This window comes from Drosophila sulfurigaster, chromosome 2R (genome assembly GCF_023558435.1).
Source record: "Drosophila sulfurigaster albostrigata strain 15112-1811.04 chromosome 2R, ASM2355843v2, whole genome shotgun sequence".
In the NCBI taxonomy this organism is placed as follows: Eukaryota; Metazoa; Arthropoda; class Insecta; order Diptera; family Drosophilidae; genus Drosophila; species Drosophila sulfurigaster.
This window is the reverse complement of record NC_084882.1, coordinates 34873303-34891658: the sequence shown is the minus strand read 5'-3', so window position 1 is coordinate 34891658 and position 18356 is coordinate 34873303. Positions and strand designations below refer to the sequence as shown.

Sequence of the window (18356 nt, the reverse complement as noted above, 5' to 3'; positions counted from 1 at the left end):
CGTAGGCTATACTACAAAATATACCAAAAATACTAAAATACACCGTAGTATATATATTTGGCATATCGATATAGTACTATATTAAAAATATACCAAACCGTACAAAATATACCAAATCGTCAGCAACTGTACCAAATAAATATACCGAAAAAATACAAAAATATACCGGTTACTATATTTTGTTTATCGATCCATTCATACATTCATAATTAATCAAAACCAAAAAATACTAAAATATACCGGGGGCTGTATTTGGTATATACCAAATTTTCACCTGAAGCAACTAGAACTCGATTGCTTTGTTACATTAATTTCCTGCAGGCACAAAATTATAATACCCTTCTATCCTATGGTTAGCGGGTATAAAAAGAAGAAAAATCAGTCGAAAAAGGGGCAACAATTTACTTTGGGGCTAAGGGCCAATGTCTGTTATATGGGTTTCTGTTTGTAGCGGGTAGCGGGGGGACTGAGTACTGAGGGCTGAGGTTGATGTGGAGACGTACAAGTGATAAAAAGTAATGAGCAAATTGTAGCAACAACAGTCGGGTAGTAAAACATCTTTGTGCTACTTTGTCTGGGTCACTCGGTTGCTTATTTGGTTTGGTTTGGTCTTGTCGATGGGGTTGTTCCCAGCAGAGATTGGTTTCGGTTGTTGACGAGCCAGCAGCAGCAGCAGCAGTTGAGCCTCAGGGCAATGGCAGCTTGCCAACTGGGGCGGGGACAGTCAATGAATTGGGCGTCAACAGCAACAACAACAACAAGTAGACAAACATAACTAGTGCGGGCCGCAAAAGCAACAAATTGTCGTTTAAGCGAGAGCATAGCAAATGAATTTCTATGAAATTTGAACCCACAACACAGCACAACACAAAACAGCAGAGATAAACAATTGACAAGCACAGAAGATACAGAGAGTAGAGATGCGTTCCATGCACAGACAGTGGCTAAAAGAAAAGTAGAAGAAGATGGCACAGCGAACACTAAATAACATGCACAATGGCAAGATAAACTGCCAGATGAGCAACAACACGAACAGCAACAACGAGAACAACAACAGCAACACTTAGGCCAAACAAAAGCCTTTGTACGTGTCAAGCACTCATTGCTGTCAAACATGCCGCACAGTTGACGATGACGATGACGAAAAGCGATGCGACGACGATGGCGATGACGACGACGACGTGTGGGAAAACAAACTGTAACACTTGTGCCTGATGATGTTTTGGCCAGGGCCAAAGTCAAGCCGGCCCAAGCTGGCCTGCTCTGACTTTCTGACTCTGCAGAGGTAGCTTAACCGAGAGCCTCCCACTGCCCCCACTTGGCCACGCCCCTGAACGCCCTTTATATCCGTGTGACGCGACCGACACTTGAGCTGGCAATCAGGCTCAATCGATGTGTAGGCAGAGGCAACACTTCCCATCTCCATCCCCATCCTCATCCCAACTCTGCCTGCAATCTGGCTTTCGCACTCAAGCATTCGCACGTACACACACACACGAACACACGAACACTATACTACGCAGTCTGTGTGTGTGTGTGTTGCTTTGAAATCTGAGCGCTACAACAATAACAATAGCAACAACGAATATAAATCGTTAACAATAAATAATCGTCTATAAGCGAGCGACATTCGTTGTTGTAGGCGCTGCTGCTGCTGCTGCTTTATGCATTTGTAGTCGTATTTGTAATACAATTGTTTATGCTTTTGTGGCTTGTTGTCGTCGTCGTTGTTTTTATGGCACACACACACAAACACAAACACACACCTCTCCTCTGCTCTGTAGCAGCAAAGTGTGACATAGTTTATTGTTATTTTATTGGGACCTCTTTTGGGCTTTCGCCTGCTTTGTAAATAATTCGTGCCCGCCACGTTTATGACGTGATTTCTTCAGCCAGCCCCCTCCAACTACCTGCCTTCCTTGTCTCCCCCTCCTCTCACACTCCACCTCCACCTCATCGTCTCGCATTTCGCATTGCAAAAGAACTTGAAACCTGAGAGGCACATGCGACTCATTCAAAGCGTCTGCGGCTGCAGTTTATGATTTGATGACGGGGATTTTGGAAAATACCGGAAAATGCTAATACCGTCAAGCCACCATATATACAATATATAGTATATACATAAAGCTGACTTAGTGATTATATTGAAGTAATCGCACATTATGCGCCATTATTTGTGCACTTGTAAGTGTATAAATAATAGCAATTGGGCTGCTTGTTGTTGTTGCTCTCTTGGATTTAAGCCAGTTTATTATTTGTTTACTCGCATTGAATTTAATAAAAAACAAGAAAGAAAGCATGAGGTGGATGTGCTCGACTGTGAGATACCCGCTAACTATTTAGAATAAATGCGAAACTGTGCAGTATTGTTTTTTAAATATACCAAATTAATATACCAAAAAAATACTGAAATATACCAAAGAGTGAATTTGATGAATATGGATGAAAAATGCCTGAAATAATATATAGAGAAAATACTGAAATATACCGAAGTGTATATTTGGTATATTTGGTATATTTATATACTACCACATTCAAAATGTAGAATGAAAAGCATAATATACTAAAAATACTGAAATATACCGAGCTGGATATTTGGTATATGGATAAATATAACAAAGAGAATATACCGAGAAAATACTGAAATATACCGAAGTGTATATTTGGTATATGGATAAAATATGACAAAAAATAATATACCGAGAAAATACTGGAATATACCGAGGTTCATATTCGGTATATTCATATACCAAAATGTAGAATAAGAAGCATAATATACTAAACATACTGTGAAATGTACAGAGGTGTATATGGTATATTAATAAAATATGACAAAAATATTATACCGAAAAAATACTGAAATATACCGATGTGTATATTTGGTATATGGATAAAATATGACAAACCGAGAAAATACTGAAATATACCGAAGTGTATATATGGTATATTGATATACTAAAAAATATACTAGATTATCAAGAAAAACAATTAAAACTCAGGTGTTCATATGGATAGTCGGGCATGGACGTTAGACGTTGATTATGAGTATCCATATACAATTTGCGGGATCGAACATGCCTCCTTCTGCCTGTTTCATAATAATAATAATATTCCTCTTCTACCCTCTAAATAGCGGTTATAAAAATACCATACTCACTAAGTGCAATTTTATGGCCATGCGAAACCGGAATAAGCCAGTTTGTTACATGCCAAAATATCGTTTCCCTAAAGCAAGTACAACTTTATTCAATTAGCATTAATTTCATTATTATTCCGATGCAATTTAATTCATTAAAAAAAAGTGCTTGGAAGTATGACGTTAATAAATTGTACAATTTATTAATTGTATAAATTACACACGAAAAAAGTATTGATTGATTTTGTGAATGAAGTAAATACTTATTGATTACAAATTTATGCAATTCAAATACATTTGATCTGAGCCGATGAGCAATTTAAGAGAAATATTATTGCAATTGCTGTTTTTATTTAAACGACATTTAATTCGGGTCAGTGGAGAAAGTAATAAATAAATGCAATAAAAGTTGACTTTTAAATTGCATAATTTATAAATTAAATGCATCAATTTATTACAATTAAATAATGTTTTGCAAATCAATTTCAGCGCTAGTTAAATATTTTGCAAAAAGTGTGTTAATAAAGTTTTCAGCGAGAATGGGAAATAAGTTTGGTCAACAAAAGAGAGAGGAAAATATTTAAAATTAAATGCGCTCAGCGTGCAACCAAATTGCCTTTCCAATTAGAAAGATTATTAAACGTTTATAAGAAATACTTTAAAATAGATAGATAAAGCAATAAATTACATTTTTGTGTAAATAAGAGGAAAATAGTTAACTGTAGTTGTGGCTACACAAATCAGCGCATCGCTCTTCAACATAAATTAAGTGCAACACAGAAAAAAGGCAGCAAAAAAAGTCAGTCATGCAACACTTAGCAATGTTATTAAATTATGTACACATAAATATTAACAAAACAAACAACGAGCGAGCACAAAACAAAAATGAAAACAATAATACGAAACAAAAATGTGAAAAACATTGCAATTCAAATGGGACTTCAAGCTGCAAACGTTCGAAAAATGCATTAATTTATTAGCGCATAAATTTATTTAATTTTGCATACCCTAGAAACCGAAGTGAAGGGCAGTTTAGAGACTGCGACTCAAGTTGTTATTCATACTATTCAGAGAGTATTTAAAAGTGTGATATATTTTACTTTGGTTTTTTAGGAAATTTATTGGCAAACAGAGCCGTCAATTGTTGAAGCTTTGATTTTAGGCCTCGGGCAATCGAAGCGATTTGGCGCGTGGGTCGAGCAAAAAACCGATTAATTAATATAAATTACGAGTATAACGGGTTGATATTGTTGTGTATATATATATATTGTTGCTTTGCAATTATTGCTGTTGTACATCGATTTTGTAAGGTTTCTCTCTGTGTGTTTGTTTTATTTCGCTGTCATTGATAATGCGCGAATTATGTAATTACAATTTCAGTCGACGACTTTTGCGGCCACTTGGATTTACAATTGGAGTTTTTGCTTTTTATTTGGAAATACTAGCAATAAATTAATTGAAGTTATAAAATCGCAATTAATTTAGAAAATGCTTGGCGCCAAATGAAATGCGAAATTTAATGAGTGCGCAAAATTAAATTACATTAATTACATGGCTTGGTTTTTGTAATCATAATCGTAGAAAAAAAGTGAAGCAAATCTGTTTAATTAATAATAATTAATGCTAATTAAATGTGCTGCACTGAATTGCCACTGCAACACGTTGCGAATACTTAATGTGGCAGTGGGGCGACATTAGCAAATCTGTGGCATTAAGAAGCTTTGCTTTAATCGTAGATAAGCAGTTAATAAAGAGAGAGCGAAAGCATGAAATTGATTCAAAGCATTGTGCAACGCTGCGTATGCTTAATATGCGGTTGCATTAGCTTTCATTTGCAATGCGAATTGTGTTGTAATCTATCTATCTATCAGACGGACTGCAGATATATCTGTGGCTGTGCTTTGTTCCAATTGCTTTGAGCTGGAAATGGAAATGGAAATGCTTTTGTCTAACGTTTTGATGCAATCCAGGCAAGCTCATAATTAGCAATTACAATTGGAACGTGTCGAATTTTGGCTCGCACAATTGCCAAACAGCTTAAACTTTAAACTTGCAGCAGCACCGAGCAGAGTAAATGAGCATTTTGGCTTATTTGATTTGATGTGATTGTTATTGGGTATGTGGTAATGTGAGAGCGAGTGTGAGTGTGTGAGTGAGAGAGTGCAAGTGTGTGAGTGGGAAAGCAAATGCGAGGCAATGCCTATTAATATTTGCCTAACTCATACATAAATGTTATGGCCAGGCCCATTATCAACAATGGCAACCAGCAACAACAATTTGGTTACACTCAGGTGCGCACAATGTGTTCAAGTGTGCGTGAGTGTGTGTGCCAGTGTGTGTGTGTGCAGACAGCAGGGCGTGGCAAGCAGAGGCAATGGAGAACCACAATGGCATCAATGAGGCATATCAACAATGTGATGTCGACGCTGAAGCTAACGCTGAAGCTGACGCTGAAGCTGTAGCTAATGCTCATTAGCTGACCTCATTCCACTCTCCTCCACTTCTCCGCTCTTCTCTACGCATGCGCAACACTTGACGGAGTCGCAAAACCCAAAGATGCAACAAACTGATAACAGCTTCGAAATGTGTGTTGGCATTGGAAAAACGCCGAGAGTCGAGAGTATCCATCCAGCACGTAGCACTTGTAATTGTGCAAATGTTTGTCATTCTGCATGAAATTCCTAATTAGATAATAGAAACGCACACAAACACACACACACCGAAGCATATTCACACGTGCCACAATGAGCAGCTAAAAAGAAGCGAAGCGAAGAGTTAAAGTTTAGCGACACAACTTGATTAGCATTTTATTCACATGCTAAGCACTTTTATATCGCACTTCGACTGCAAACAGCATCAATAAGTACTCACTTACTTAGTTAGTTAGGCAACTGCGAAAAGATCTCACAGCAGCTGTAATTAACCTGACCTCTGACCATTATCATTTAGCATCCACCTGCTAAATGCAATGTCAAACAAACACTTGCTTGTTTACGAAGAAGAAAATGCTTTGATGCGCTGCTACAGTGCACTTCCTCTCTTCGCAAACGATCAATAATTACACTCTAATTGCAGTCAGTGTGCATATTACGCATACGCCGTGTTGACAAACGGCGTGTGAATGTAATATTTATTATTTCATTTAATACTGTTTAACTTTGTTGACTGCTTTGATCTGCGATAGCGTTTTAAACTGTAAAGAAGCTTTGAAAATTATTGCGTATACGTAATGTCAAACAATTGTTTGTGTCTATTTCGTTGCTTAATTTTAATCGAATATTATCAGGCAATTAATAGTTGTATTTGCCTAATGAATGTTCTCTTCTGCTTTCACATATTTTGTTCTAAATATATTAATAATAGAAGTCTGTGCATATTACGCATACGTCATGTTGACATACTTAGTGTTATTTAATATTGTTTTACTTTGTTGACTGCTTTCATATATGTACGTTTGCACTTTAAATAAGAAGCTTCGCAAATTATTACGTATACGCAATGTCTAGCCATTGTGAGTGTTTCTTTGCCAGACAATTAATAGTTGCATTTGTCTATTGACTGGTTTCGATTATGATATTCTAAATATATTAATAATTGAAGTCTGTGCATATTACGCATACGTCATTAAAGAAGCTTCGCTAATTGTTACGTATACGCAATGTCAAGCAATTGTGTGTGTTTAGCTTGAACTTTTGATCTTATTTCTTTGCTCAATTGTTATATAATATTGTCAGACGACAAACAGTTGCGTTTGCCTATTGAATGCGCTTTTCTGCATTTAAATATTTGATTCGAAAAATGTTAATAATGGAAGTCTGTAAAGCTTTCATTGTTGTCTGAATTCTAATGATGAGTTGTTTATTATTTCTTTTATCGAATATCCTTTTGATTGCTAAAGTTTTCTTTAATGTTTTCAGTCTACAAATAGTTATCTTTACCATAACATTAAATTTCTTTTCCGCTTTCGAATATTTTGTTCTGATTAAAGTGCTTCAAATGCAAGCCTTAAATCTTGTCTTAAGTCTCTCGATGCGTTGTTTTCTATTTATAATTCGCTGCTGTCATCAAAGTTAAGGGATTTTCCAGCACTTATTTGATTTGATGATCGATCGTTAAGAGCTTTTCTCTCAATCAACTGGCAAATATTTGATTCGCTATTCAAGTGATGTGTAAAACAATTACGTATACGCAGCGTTGTGCTGTTAATTGCATATGAATTGTGTTGTTTTTGCGCCATATTTCGCGCCCAATTCACTCTAATTGCAAATATCTACATCTGAGAGGAGGGAACTGCAAATAATTACGCAGCGAGTGAGCATTGGGTCATATTAATTAAGTCGAAAGTACTTCGAGAGACTCCCAGACGACGATGCCACACACATTAGAGTAGCTAATAATAATTGGAGTTTCCTTCATGAATATCTTATTCGCTTGGTCGCTGGGCGGGAAACCATTATCGCTTGGGCGATGTGCCATAAACAAGTCGATGGCTGTCACAAACCACTCAATTTCAATACCATTGCGGCTCATAAAATGACGCATCAATATAATCAAAATTATCATTAAGCAGCGAGAGCAGAGAGACGATAGCGCAGTAGTCGCATAAAAACTATAATCAATATCCATATCCATTAGCGTTATCGTATCATTGAACTCGAATAATAACAATGTACATATGTATGTGTGTGTGTGTGTCTACAGCAACCATTCTCATCTCTCTCTCTCGGTTGTTTGCTGCTGTCTGCTGTCTCCGTCTCTGTTTGCCCCTGCCACCGTTCATTTGTCTTCACGTAATTATCTTTTAATAGATTTAACGAACATTTTTCGCACTGAATTCGCTTGGTGTCCTCACTCTGTGGGCGAGAATGTGGCTAGCTGCCTGGCTGTCTGGCTGGCTGGCAATATCATTCCCAGCTCTCAATCCCTATTGCCAGTGAGACAACAACAAACAATACGGTTGTAGCAGGCCACTGAGCTCTCTCCTCCTTTTCGGTCAGCCAGCCAGCCAGTCGGAAGTCGGAAGTTGTATGGCCATGGCACATGCGGTGGGGCAGGACTTCTGATGGCAACAAGAAGCAGCAACGAACGAGCGAACGAACGAGCAACAACAACCATTTTCGCTTTATGGACTTTCAAACTGTTGCTGTTAATTATTTCTTCTTCTTTTAATGTGGCTGCTGTTGCCGTAGTTCTTACTCTTGTTTTCCCTTCGCTCCTGTTGTTGCCGTTGCCGTTGATGATGATGTTGTTGATATTATGCAATGGGGCTTCCTCCTCGCGTTCGCTCGCTCGAACAGCTCTTGTTTGCACTTTTTCACCATTTTACACTTTATTACAAAAGCATTAAATAAAATTCAAAGCGAACGAGCCTCGGCGACTGCGGCTGACGCTTCGATTCGCATTTGGCTTCAATGAAATATGCGAAGCAGCAGCAACAACAGCAACAACGACGAATGTTGCAAATGTTTGTTGCATTGCTTTCATTTTCAGGGCGCGATTGTTGTTGCGGCTCATACTTTTGTGTGTCGTTTCCATTGTTTTCGAGTTCTGCAGCAGCAGCAGCAACAGCAGCGGCAAACAAGCGCCAAAGTCCAAGAAGTAGCAAGTATCAAAAGTTTAACTCATTCATTTATTTAATTTCTATTATTATTAGATTCGGGCTTGACATCAACAACTTATTTGAATTCTAACTAGTATTGCAGTTGTTTATTTCATTCATTTGCTTAACTTATATTAGCCGCACAGTGACACCATTCAAATGAAAACTACCAAATTTTGGGTTGCATGAATTAGCTTCGAACTTGACACCAACAACTGTACTTAATTCTAGATACCATTGCAGTTGTTTAACTCATTCATTTATTTAACTTCTATTAGCTGCACAGTGACACCATTCTAATGAAACTGACACCAACAACTTTACTGAATTCTAGATAGTTTTGCAGTTGTTTATTTCATTCATTTGCTCAACTTCAATTAGCATAACTCGTTTTGCAAAACTACGTCATTACCGATAATGCATATTTCATGCAAGTGAATTTGCAAATTGCAATTGCAATCGCATTGCTATCGAAATCATATTTAAATTGCCCACAAAGCTAATTATAATTTTTCTGTTACCAACACTAATGCAATTACTATCGATAACCGGACTAATTAATGCATTAATTGTGACATCGCTTAATTGTTAAGAGTTGCACATTTTTTTGCTATAATGAGCAATTGTTGCCACACATTTAACAAGTAAGAGAATTAAAATCGAGTGTGATCGACTGTGAGATACTCGCTAGCCATTTTCTAGGAAAGCAAAACAGATTTGAAAAATACTAATGATATTTGATTTATTAATATACTATTAATTTCAAAATATACCATAAAATACAGCTAATGTTGAGTGTGATAAACTGTGAGATACCCGTTAGACATTTTCATGAAAAGCAAAACAAATTTGAAAATAAAAATACTAAAATATGTTTAACTAGGCAATATTTGGTATATTGATATACTACTACTTTCAAAATATACCATAAATACCAAATATAGATAATGTAGAGTGTGATAGACTGTGAGATACCCATATTAGACATTTTCATGAAAAGCAAAGCAAGTTCGAAAAAATACTAAAATATACCTAAGGCAATATTTGGTATATTGATATACTATTACTTTCAAAATATACCATATATTACCAAATGTAGCTAATGTTGAGTGTGATAGATTGTGAGATACCCATATTAGACATTTTCATGCAAAACATTATCAAAATATACCTAAGAATATTTGATATATTTATATACTACTACTTTCGCAAAACAAGTTTGAAAATAATACTAAATTACCACAACATTCAAAATATACAACATGGAATAAGATATATAGCCAAATAAATAAAATTAGATACAATTAGTCTGTTTTTGCCATATGAAATTGTTTCTTAAATAAATTCAAACACCGGGTATAAAAATGCCTCTAGTCATTAAAAAGATTGTATTTCCATGTGAAATAGTTGTAGGCTGTTTAAACATTCTAATTATACATAACTCAACTCGATTTTCAAACAGACTTGCATATATTAATGGTAATAATGATGCTAATGCTAATTAATAACTAGTTTATAATTAAGATGTAGCTTAATCAAAATCCGCCAAGCTCAAATTAATTGTGATCTCTTGATCGTTCTATAATCAGTAATTATTCTAAACAACTGCAGACAAATTTCTTCTAATAATTGTCTGCGTTAATTATCAAACCAGTTTTCACTTTTATTTATGAGCATATCTGACATCAATTAATAGGTTTTGTGCCACTGTACAGAATGTTTCAATTAGCTGCGCTTCGATGTGCATCGCCGATGGAACTTGGTGTCGACAACAGGCAACAGACAACAGACAAAGAGGCAACAATAGTCACAGCAAAAGCAACAACAGGGAGCTGGAGAGGAGTGAGGAGAAGGAGTGAGGAGAAGGGGAGGAGAAGGGGAAGGAGAACAGAAGCGGCGAGTGCAGGCGATTGCTGTTGCTGTTGCTGTGGAGATACTGCTGTGGCCTATACTCTCATACTCCTAGTTAAACAATGTATAAATTCGAATGCAAAATCGACCTCACCTCAATACTCTCCCTTCCCCTCCTCTCTCCCCCCCTTATCGCTTTGAAAAGTGTATCATATTGCTGAAGTAGCCGGCAAATTCGTGCAGAGTGCGTTCTGTTGAGTTGAGTTGAGTTGAGTTCAGTTGAGTTCGGTTCAGTTTGTGATGTCGTTGTTGGCGGTGGCGTCGACGTTGTGGTCGCCGGTGTGGTGCAATCAGTTGCTGTGGTTGCTTTTTGGCCGACATTGCCAGCACAGTTCAGTCAGTCACTGAGTCAGTTAGTCATTGAGTCAGTCAGTCAGTCAGTCAGACAGCAGCTTGGCAAGCTGCCCATGCACAGTCGACCATACAACATTTACCTGCTCCTCCCTCTCTTTCCTTGCCACCCGCTGGCTTTCGTCATTCATACGATTGAGTGCGCGCCAAGCCAAGCGCGGGCAGCACAGCGGGAGGGGGAGGAGAATGGGAAAATCCCCCCAATTGGTGTGAAATGCAACATGCTACTGACTCGACTCGTTTCCATTGCAAGTCTGCAAATATGGGTTAATTGTGCGAGACTTCGACACTCAAATTATTTAATGTTCAGTTGCATTTCTTTTACTTTTCTCTCTTTTCTTTTACTTTTCGGTTTACCAAGCTGCCGCCTCCATCTACTTTTGTTTGCTGCTGTTATTGTTGTTGTGCACAGCATGAATTCGCTTCACATCTTGTGCTTTACAATTATTGAATGAGTCCTGAACGCCAATGGCTTTATTTTCCCTCCCTCTCCCTCCCTCGCTCGCTCGCTCTGTGCCATTTACATAAGTAGATTTTCATTGAACTTGCCTCGATGATAATCAAGTAATTAATTCATTTAGTTGTCGCCCGAGCTTGCAATTATCATCATTATTATTAGTAATTACGTGGTTCTCTGGTTTTGGGCTTCGCACACAATTAAAATTCCACAACGTCATCGCAGCAGCTACTGCATAAAATGCAACTCAACTCAACTGCTATTCAAAAACTGACCCGAGCTGAACATTACAATACTTTTTTGCCCACTTTAGAGTCTCTAATTATTCACTACGTTTGGTCGTTTGGTCAATTGAATCATAATATGTCTACTTTTATGGCAAACTGAATGTCATTCTCGCACTTAAATACCGCGCACTTTGTTTACACTTTATCTTTGATCAACTCTGTCTCTGTGTCTGCAGTTGGTTTGCGCTCTTAATTTGCTCATTGAATTTGCGTTTAATTGAAATGAATATGATAGCATTCATAATTTTAAGCGCATTTGTATAATTCCCATTCATTGTGAAGCTATGTATTTAATCGAACTTGACTTCATACTCGTAAAGCAGCTGCTTTATTTTATTAAAATAATTTGTCTGGCATAAACATTTTTTTTAATTGTAGTAATCATTTCTTTTTATAGCCAAAGGTGCAGCAAGTCTTTAAAATGATTTTCATCATTATTTTATGTCACCTTGAAAGTTTTTAAATAAGCAACAAAATTACTCTTTTAATATTCTCCGACACTATGTAAAAGTATGTTTACTTATTAAATATGAAATTCCTGTTATTTTTCACCAGCTTTCCTTCAAGTACTGACTGTGAAATATTCGTTTGGCATTTTTAAGGAAACTAGAGCCGTATTATACCTAAAATATACCAAATTAATATACCGAACAAATCTTCAAAAATGTATTTGGTATTTTAAATGTACTACTGCATTAAAATATACTAAACAAACAAGCACAAAAGAATACATGTGGTATATAAATATATACTACATACAAAATATACTAAAAGAATATATCAAACGAGTATTTAAGAATATATTTGGTATATTAATATACTGATACACTTAAAAAATAGTATAAAGTATATCAAATAATGACTAGATCCGTATTATACTTAAAATATAGCACATAAATATACTACACAAATACTTAAAAATGTTTTTAGTACATTTATATACTACTACATTCAAAATATCCCATAAAGAATATATAAAATAATTTAGATACGCGTTGCGCATCTTCAATAAAACTAGAACAGTATTTCACTTTAAATATACCAAATGAATGTACTAAAGAAATGTCTTAGAATGTATTTTGTATATTAATATACTACTACATTCAAATTATACCATAATGAGCATATCAAATAATTTAGAAGTTTAAAATGAATACACAGAAAAAGTACCTATAATGTATAATAATATACTACATCATTTAAAATATACCATAAAGAACATATAAAATAAATTTGGAAGTCATAAATAAGCAACAAAATTACTCTTTTAACATTCTACCATAGTCTCTTATAGCATGTTCACTTATTAAATATGAAATCCCTATTATTTTCCGCCAGCTTTCCTTCAAGCAAAGTTTTTGTCTAAAAAATATACTCAGTGAATATAAGAAGCTTAAAGGGTATTTCAGCACTCAAAACATAAATTTGTTTGATCAAAAATGAAGCTAAAAACTGTCAGTATAAAAACACATTTTGTTTCTTTATGAAATTGATAAGAACTGAAGAATACATTAACTAAAAGTATTTGCCAAAACTATCAAATATAATAAGAACCTTCGACTTTAATTTAATGTAAAGAGTATTCCATTAGTTGCAAAATGCTGCTTACCTGAGCATGAGTTTGCTTCTTTTCAATTTGTCGAGCACTTGATATATGAATATGTATTTTTAAACTTTTACACGATGTGTGTTTGTGTGTGTGTGCGCGTGTGTGTGTTGCTCATATATGTTTGGCCCATTTATTTAATAGGTGTCTGCGATGGGTTCGCATGCATATTTAAAGCGTTCGATAGCTTCTTTGACACGAACGATGTAGTTTATTTGCTCTCCTGTTGTTGTTTTTATTATTTGTGCCGTGTTTTGTGGCAGATATGGGACAGGGAATTTGTGCATTAATTAAAAGCGGCATCGACACTTTGGGTTTCGCTTTAAACTTCAGTCTCCATAACATAAATTTTATTAAAATTGTATGAGTTTCATTTTCAATTTGCACTCTCTCTTTGCTCCTCTCTCTGCTGCTCTCTCTCTCTCTCTGTGTTTGTCAACAGGTGTGCCTGGCACTTCATTAGAAATTGTTAGTGCCTTGTACACTTTTGTTGGCATTTGCCAGTGGGTTGGTTTGGTTTGGTTTTCGTTGTACTATGACGGCACACAAAGCAATACCAAAGTTTTAATTAAAATTTCACAAAACGAAATTCACTTATATTTGATTTTTAGTCGCCACGAAACAGTCGCATGGAGACCGCCGCCGGTCTTGTAATTGCCTAAACCATTTCAATTGAAACAATTCCTAATTAGTCAGGACTCGAATCGAGTTCACACAAAATAATACAACAACCTGATCGATTCCATCGACACCAACAAGTGTAAAAAGCATTACACTTTCCTCTTCTATTTGCAAACATGGCACAACAACAAATTATTCAACTGCAGCGATATGACAGACCCGACTTTATATCGCTTAAAAATCGTATGTACAAAAATTGTTAAACTTACAATTCACTTTTATTGATTATTACATAGTGGAAGCAATGTTCTTTTGGTCTAAAGCTCAAGGTTTGCTAATCATATAATATTTTAAGCCATCTATAGTTATTTTACAGTAGAGTGTAAATATAGTGGCAGCAAGCTATAATTTTCGTCAGTTAAAAATTATATATCGAGGTAATCAAATCCACATCTGGCAATTAGAAATCTTTATGGAGGTGGGCAGCTCAGAAGTGAACAAAAGTTATATAATAGTTAAGCAGTTATTTAAGCAACATTTTAACCCTTTAAGATGTAAACTACGTATTTACAACGCATGGCAATTAAATGTTGCTGTTGGGAAATTTCAATCAGCTTAAATGTAAATTGGTAATTGGAATTTAAGTTTTAACTATTCTAACAGCCAACCTTTACAAGAAATTTCCTTTACTCAGTAAAGCAAATAACAAATGTGTTTCCAACTTGATTTGACAATTGCTTTATTCCTACTTTTGGAACTTAATAGAATCGAAAGTGCATTATTTTTCAACTGTGATGAGATTTATTTTTATAATTTAAGTTCTGAAAATTTCACCAGCTTTGCCTGACAAACAGCGAAGTTTTGTTTACTTATCTGTTTTGTATGTATTTTTAGACTGTTGACAACTAGTTTGTAATCTTAGTAGAATTGAAAATAATATGAAGTGCATTATTTATTTAAATAAACATAAAAGTTCTGCCTATTAATCTATTTTATCTCTTCTATACCAAAGTTGTGATCTTAGTAGAATTGAAAATAATTTTAATAAGTGCAGAATTTCCCTTTATATTTGTAATTTAAGTTATACAAACTTCAACAAAATCGCTTTATAAACAGTTAAGTTTTGCTTATTGACATTTTAGTCATTTCCTCTGAGGTATTTTTAGGCTGTTGACAACAAGTAGAATCAAATCTTAGTAGAATTGAAAATAATTTGAATAAGTGCAGTTTTTTCTTTTTATATTAGTATTTAAAGTTCTGAAAATTTGAATACCTGATCAACAGATAAGTTTTGCTTATTTGGTCATTTTCTCTGTAGGTATTTTAAGGCTGTTGACAACAGAATTGTAGACTTTTAATCTTAGTATAATTGAAAATAATTTGAATAAGTGCAGTATTTCTTCAACCCTAATGACATCAATATTTTAGGTTCTGAACATTTCAACAACATTTTTCAATATTTCTGACAAATAGAAACGTTTTGCTTATTGCAATTCTTAATATCTCCTCTGTTTTTTAGGCTCTTGACAACAGAGTAGTGTCGATTCTTAGTATAAACGAAAATAATTTGAATAAGTGCATTATTACCTAAACAGTTGAGACTTTAATATTTGTTTTTTAAGTTCTGAGAATTTCATCTCAATCTCTAAACAACTAGAAAAGTTCTGCCTACTAAAATTTTACTTAACCTCTCGTTATGCAAATTTGTAAATTTAGTTAACTGTTGTGAAGAGTGTTTTGTGTGTTTATTATAATTCTCTGATTATTCTAATATATTGCGCATTTATTTTTACTTTTATTGCAAATTTCCTTTTAGTCTAATATATTGCGCATTTACTTGTATTATAATTTACTATTCTAATATATATCTTATTAGAATTTATCATGTATTCTAATATATTTCGCATTTGTTTTTACTTTTATTTGATCCCTTATATATATTGCGCTTTGTTTTTGTTTTATTATAATTTACTGATTATTATAATATATTGCGGCTTTATTTACTTGCAGCGCCGCAAAGGAAGCAACTGGTCAGCATGGAGGAGGCTAAACTGCTAAGCCTTCGTAATGGATATACGAAAGCGATGGATGATCATTGTCAGCTTATCACTGGGACACAGGGTGAGTGACCACGACTCGACTACGACACACAAACACAGGGTGACCCAAGGCTAAGGCCAGGGTCAAAAGCCTTCAGGCGTGAGCGAGAGAGCAGCAAGTTCAGGTTCAGAGACAAAAGGCGACAAAGAGCAGCAAATTGGGGAACCAGTTCCGTCAACAAAAAAAAAGTAAAGAAAAGAGAAGAAGAGAAGAGAGGGAGAGAAGCAGAGAAGCAGAGAAGAAAAGAAGCAAAACAATAAGCATTCATGAAGAATTACATTTGTCTTGTCGAGGGTGGGCTAAGAAAATTGTTGAAATTGACAAATTATGTGACAGACTTTTGTCTGCGCGAGACAACGCAGCAAAGGAAGGAAGAAAGAAGAGGAGCGAGGGAGGCGGAGACGAAGGCGGCTCGCAAATCCAAAGAGCCAACACAATTGTTGACAATTCACTCAAAGTGCCGCCGCTTGTCGCTGTTGTTGTTGTTGTTATTTTTGCTGGCTGGTTGTCGCTGAACAAATGCCCCAAAGCGCTCGAAAAGCTTTAAATGCGCACGCCGCAGTCGCAGTCGCAGTCGTAGTCAGCAGTCAGCAGCACTCCAAGCGGCGGGTGGCGGCAGCTCAATTGCGAAGCGCTCATAAACAATGGTGTCAGAGAGAGCCCAGTGAGGTGCAGAGGGGGGGAGAGGGGAGGGGTACAGGGGCGGCACAGTGGGCTCAGTTTCGGCTTGGCGCGATGAGAAGTGCGCTTGAGTTGCATTTAAGCCAATTAGCATAGGTAAACAAAACATTTGAGTGAGCGGCAAGCGCGTCAAGTGCTTTTGGTTTGAGTGCGACTCCATGCTGTGTGTGTGTGTATGCGAGTGTGTGTGTGTGTGTGTGAGTGTTGTCGCCTTTAGGTGTCAGGCAATGTATTTGTATGAATATGAATGCGAGTGTGTGAGTTTGTTGTGTTTGACGCGTCGTTGGATGCCACATGCGATGGATGTTGATGCTATCCTTAACAATGTTGCATTTATTATGCAATTATCGAGTGGCCAAGCATGAGACTCTCTCTATGTGTGTGTGTAAGCCTTATTCAGTGACAGTGATTTACGTCGTCGATTGGCAATTAGGCCACAGACAGAGACAGAGACGGAGACGGACTTCAAGACAAGGAATGCGTGTGTGTGCGTTGCCATTGTATGTTAGATGAATGGCTCGACGAGCTGCTAACTTGCAAATATTTATGAGTGGCCCACAAGTGGCAGGCAACTGAGGCAGCAACTGAGAGAGGCAGCAACTGAGCGACAACAATGTCAGCATTGGCGTTAACTTCGAGTGTTGCCTGCTGCCTGCTCTCATTCTCATTCTCATTCTTGTTGTTGTTGCCATTTTGACATATGGCCAAAATGCAGCCACATGCCAAACGCTCTTTACGTGCGACTCCCAGCCTGACTGTGTGTGTGTGTGTGTGTGTGTGTGTGTATGTAAGTGTGTGTGTTGGCGTGAATTATGCGCAATTGAAGTGGCTTTTGGGGGGCGCGCATTTAAATTCGTGACGCGCTTCAAGTGGGTGGCAAACAAGCGTGAACGTAACGCTTGTGGCACGAACTCACAGACACAGTCACACTCACAGAGGGGAGCGGGGCATGTGGCAAGCAGCCAGCCAGGCAGGCAGTCAGGCACAATGATGCGCATCAAATTGGCTAATTGTTTAATGGCTGTTTGCATTGATCTTTGCAGATGAGTCGCCCATGCAAATGTTTTACAAGGATAAAGGCGTCTTCCTCACTGGCGGCACCGGATTCTTTGGCAAAAGTAAGTTGAATACTCCCCTTCCCCTTCCCCCTTTCCCCCTTTCACCTCTCTCGCAGCAAATACGTGACATGAATAATGGAAGCGAATTGAATACGCACAGCGTGAGAGGAGCAAGAAAGACACTCACAAATTGATTTGTTACCATTTTCTTCCCCCATTATTCTCCCCTTTCCCCTCCAGTTATCATCGAGAAACTGTTGCGCGTCACGGAGGTGGCACAAATATATTTGCTCATACGCACCAAGAAGGGCAAGGATGCCCACGCCCGCATCGAGGATCTCTTCAATGATCCAGTAAGTATCAATCAATTAGATACGCAGGGAATAAAAAAGTTGTAGAGTTAAGAATGAAATCAAGAAGAACCTTGTAGAAATGGATGAAGAAGAGAAAAGTCAAAATCCAAAATTATATATGTAAGAAAGATAAGCTTCTGAACATATTCCAAAAATATACCGCAAAATACTAAAATATGCCAAAGACTATATTTGG

At 36.6% G+C, this 18356-nt stretch overlaps 2 protein-coding genes across 2 annotated transcripts in view; one reads left to right on the top strand and one right to left on the bottom strand.

Annotated features, from left to right (window-relative positions):
• LOC133837340 (uncharacterized) overlaps window positions 1-18356 on the bottom strand; it is a 129789-nt gene that overhangs the window by 24499 nt on the left and 86934 nt on the right. The window lies entirely within an intron of this gene.
• LOC133837339 (fatty acyl-CoA reductase wat) overlaps window positions 1-18356 on the top strand; it is a 41304-nt gene that overhangs the window by 17195 nt on the left and 5753 nt on the right. The window contains exons 2-4 of the mRNA XM_062268057.1: window positions 15979-16089; window positions 17793-17867; window positions 18048-18160. Of these exons, the coding sequence (XP_062124041.1) occupies window positions 16005-16089; window positions 17793-17867; window positions 18048-18160 (273 nt within the window). The 5' untranslated portion in view covers window positions 15979-16004. The remainder of the gene's footprint in view (window positions 1-15978; window positions 16090-17792; window positions 17868-18047; window positions 18161-18356) is intronic.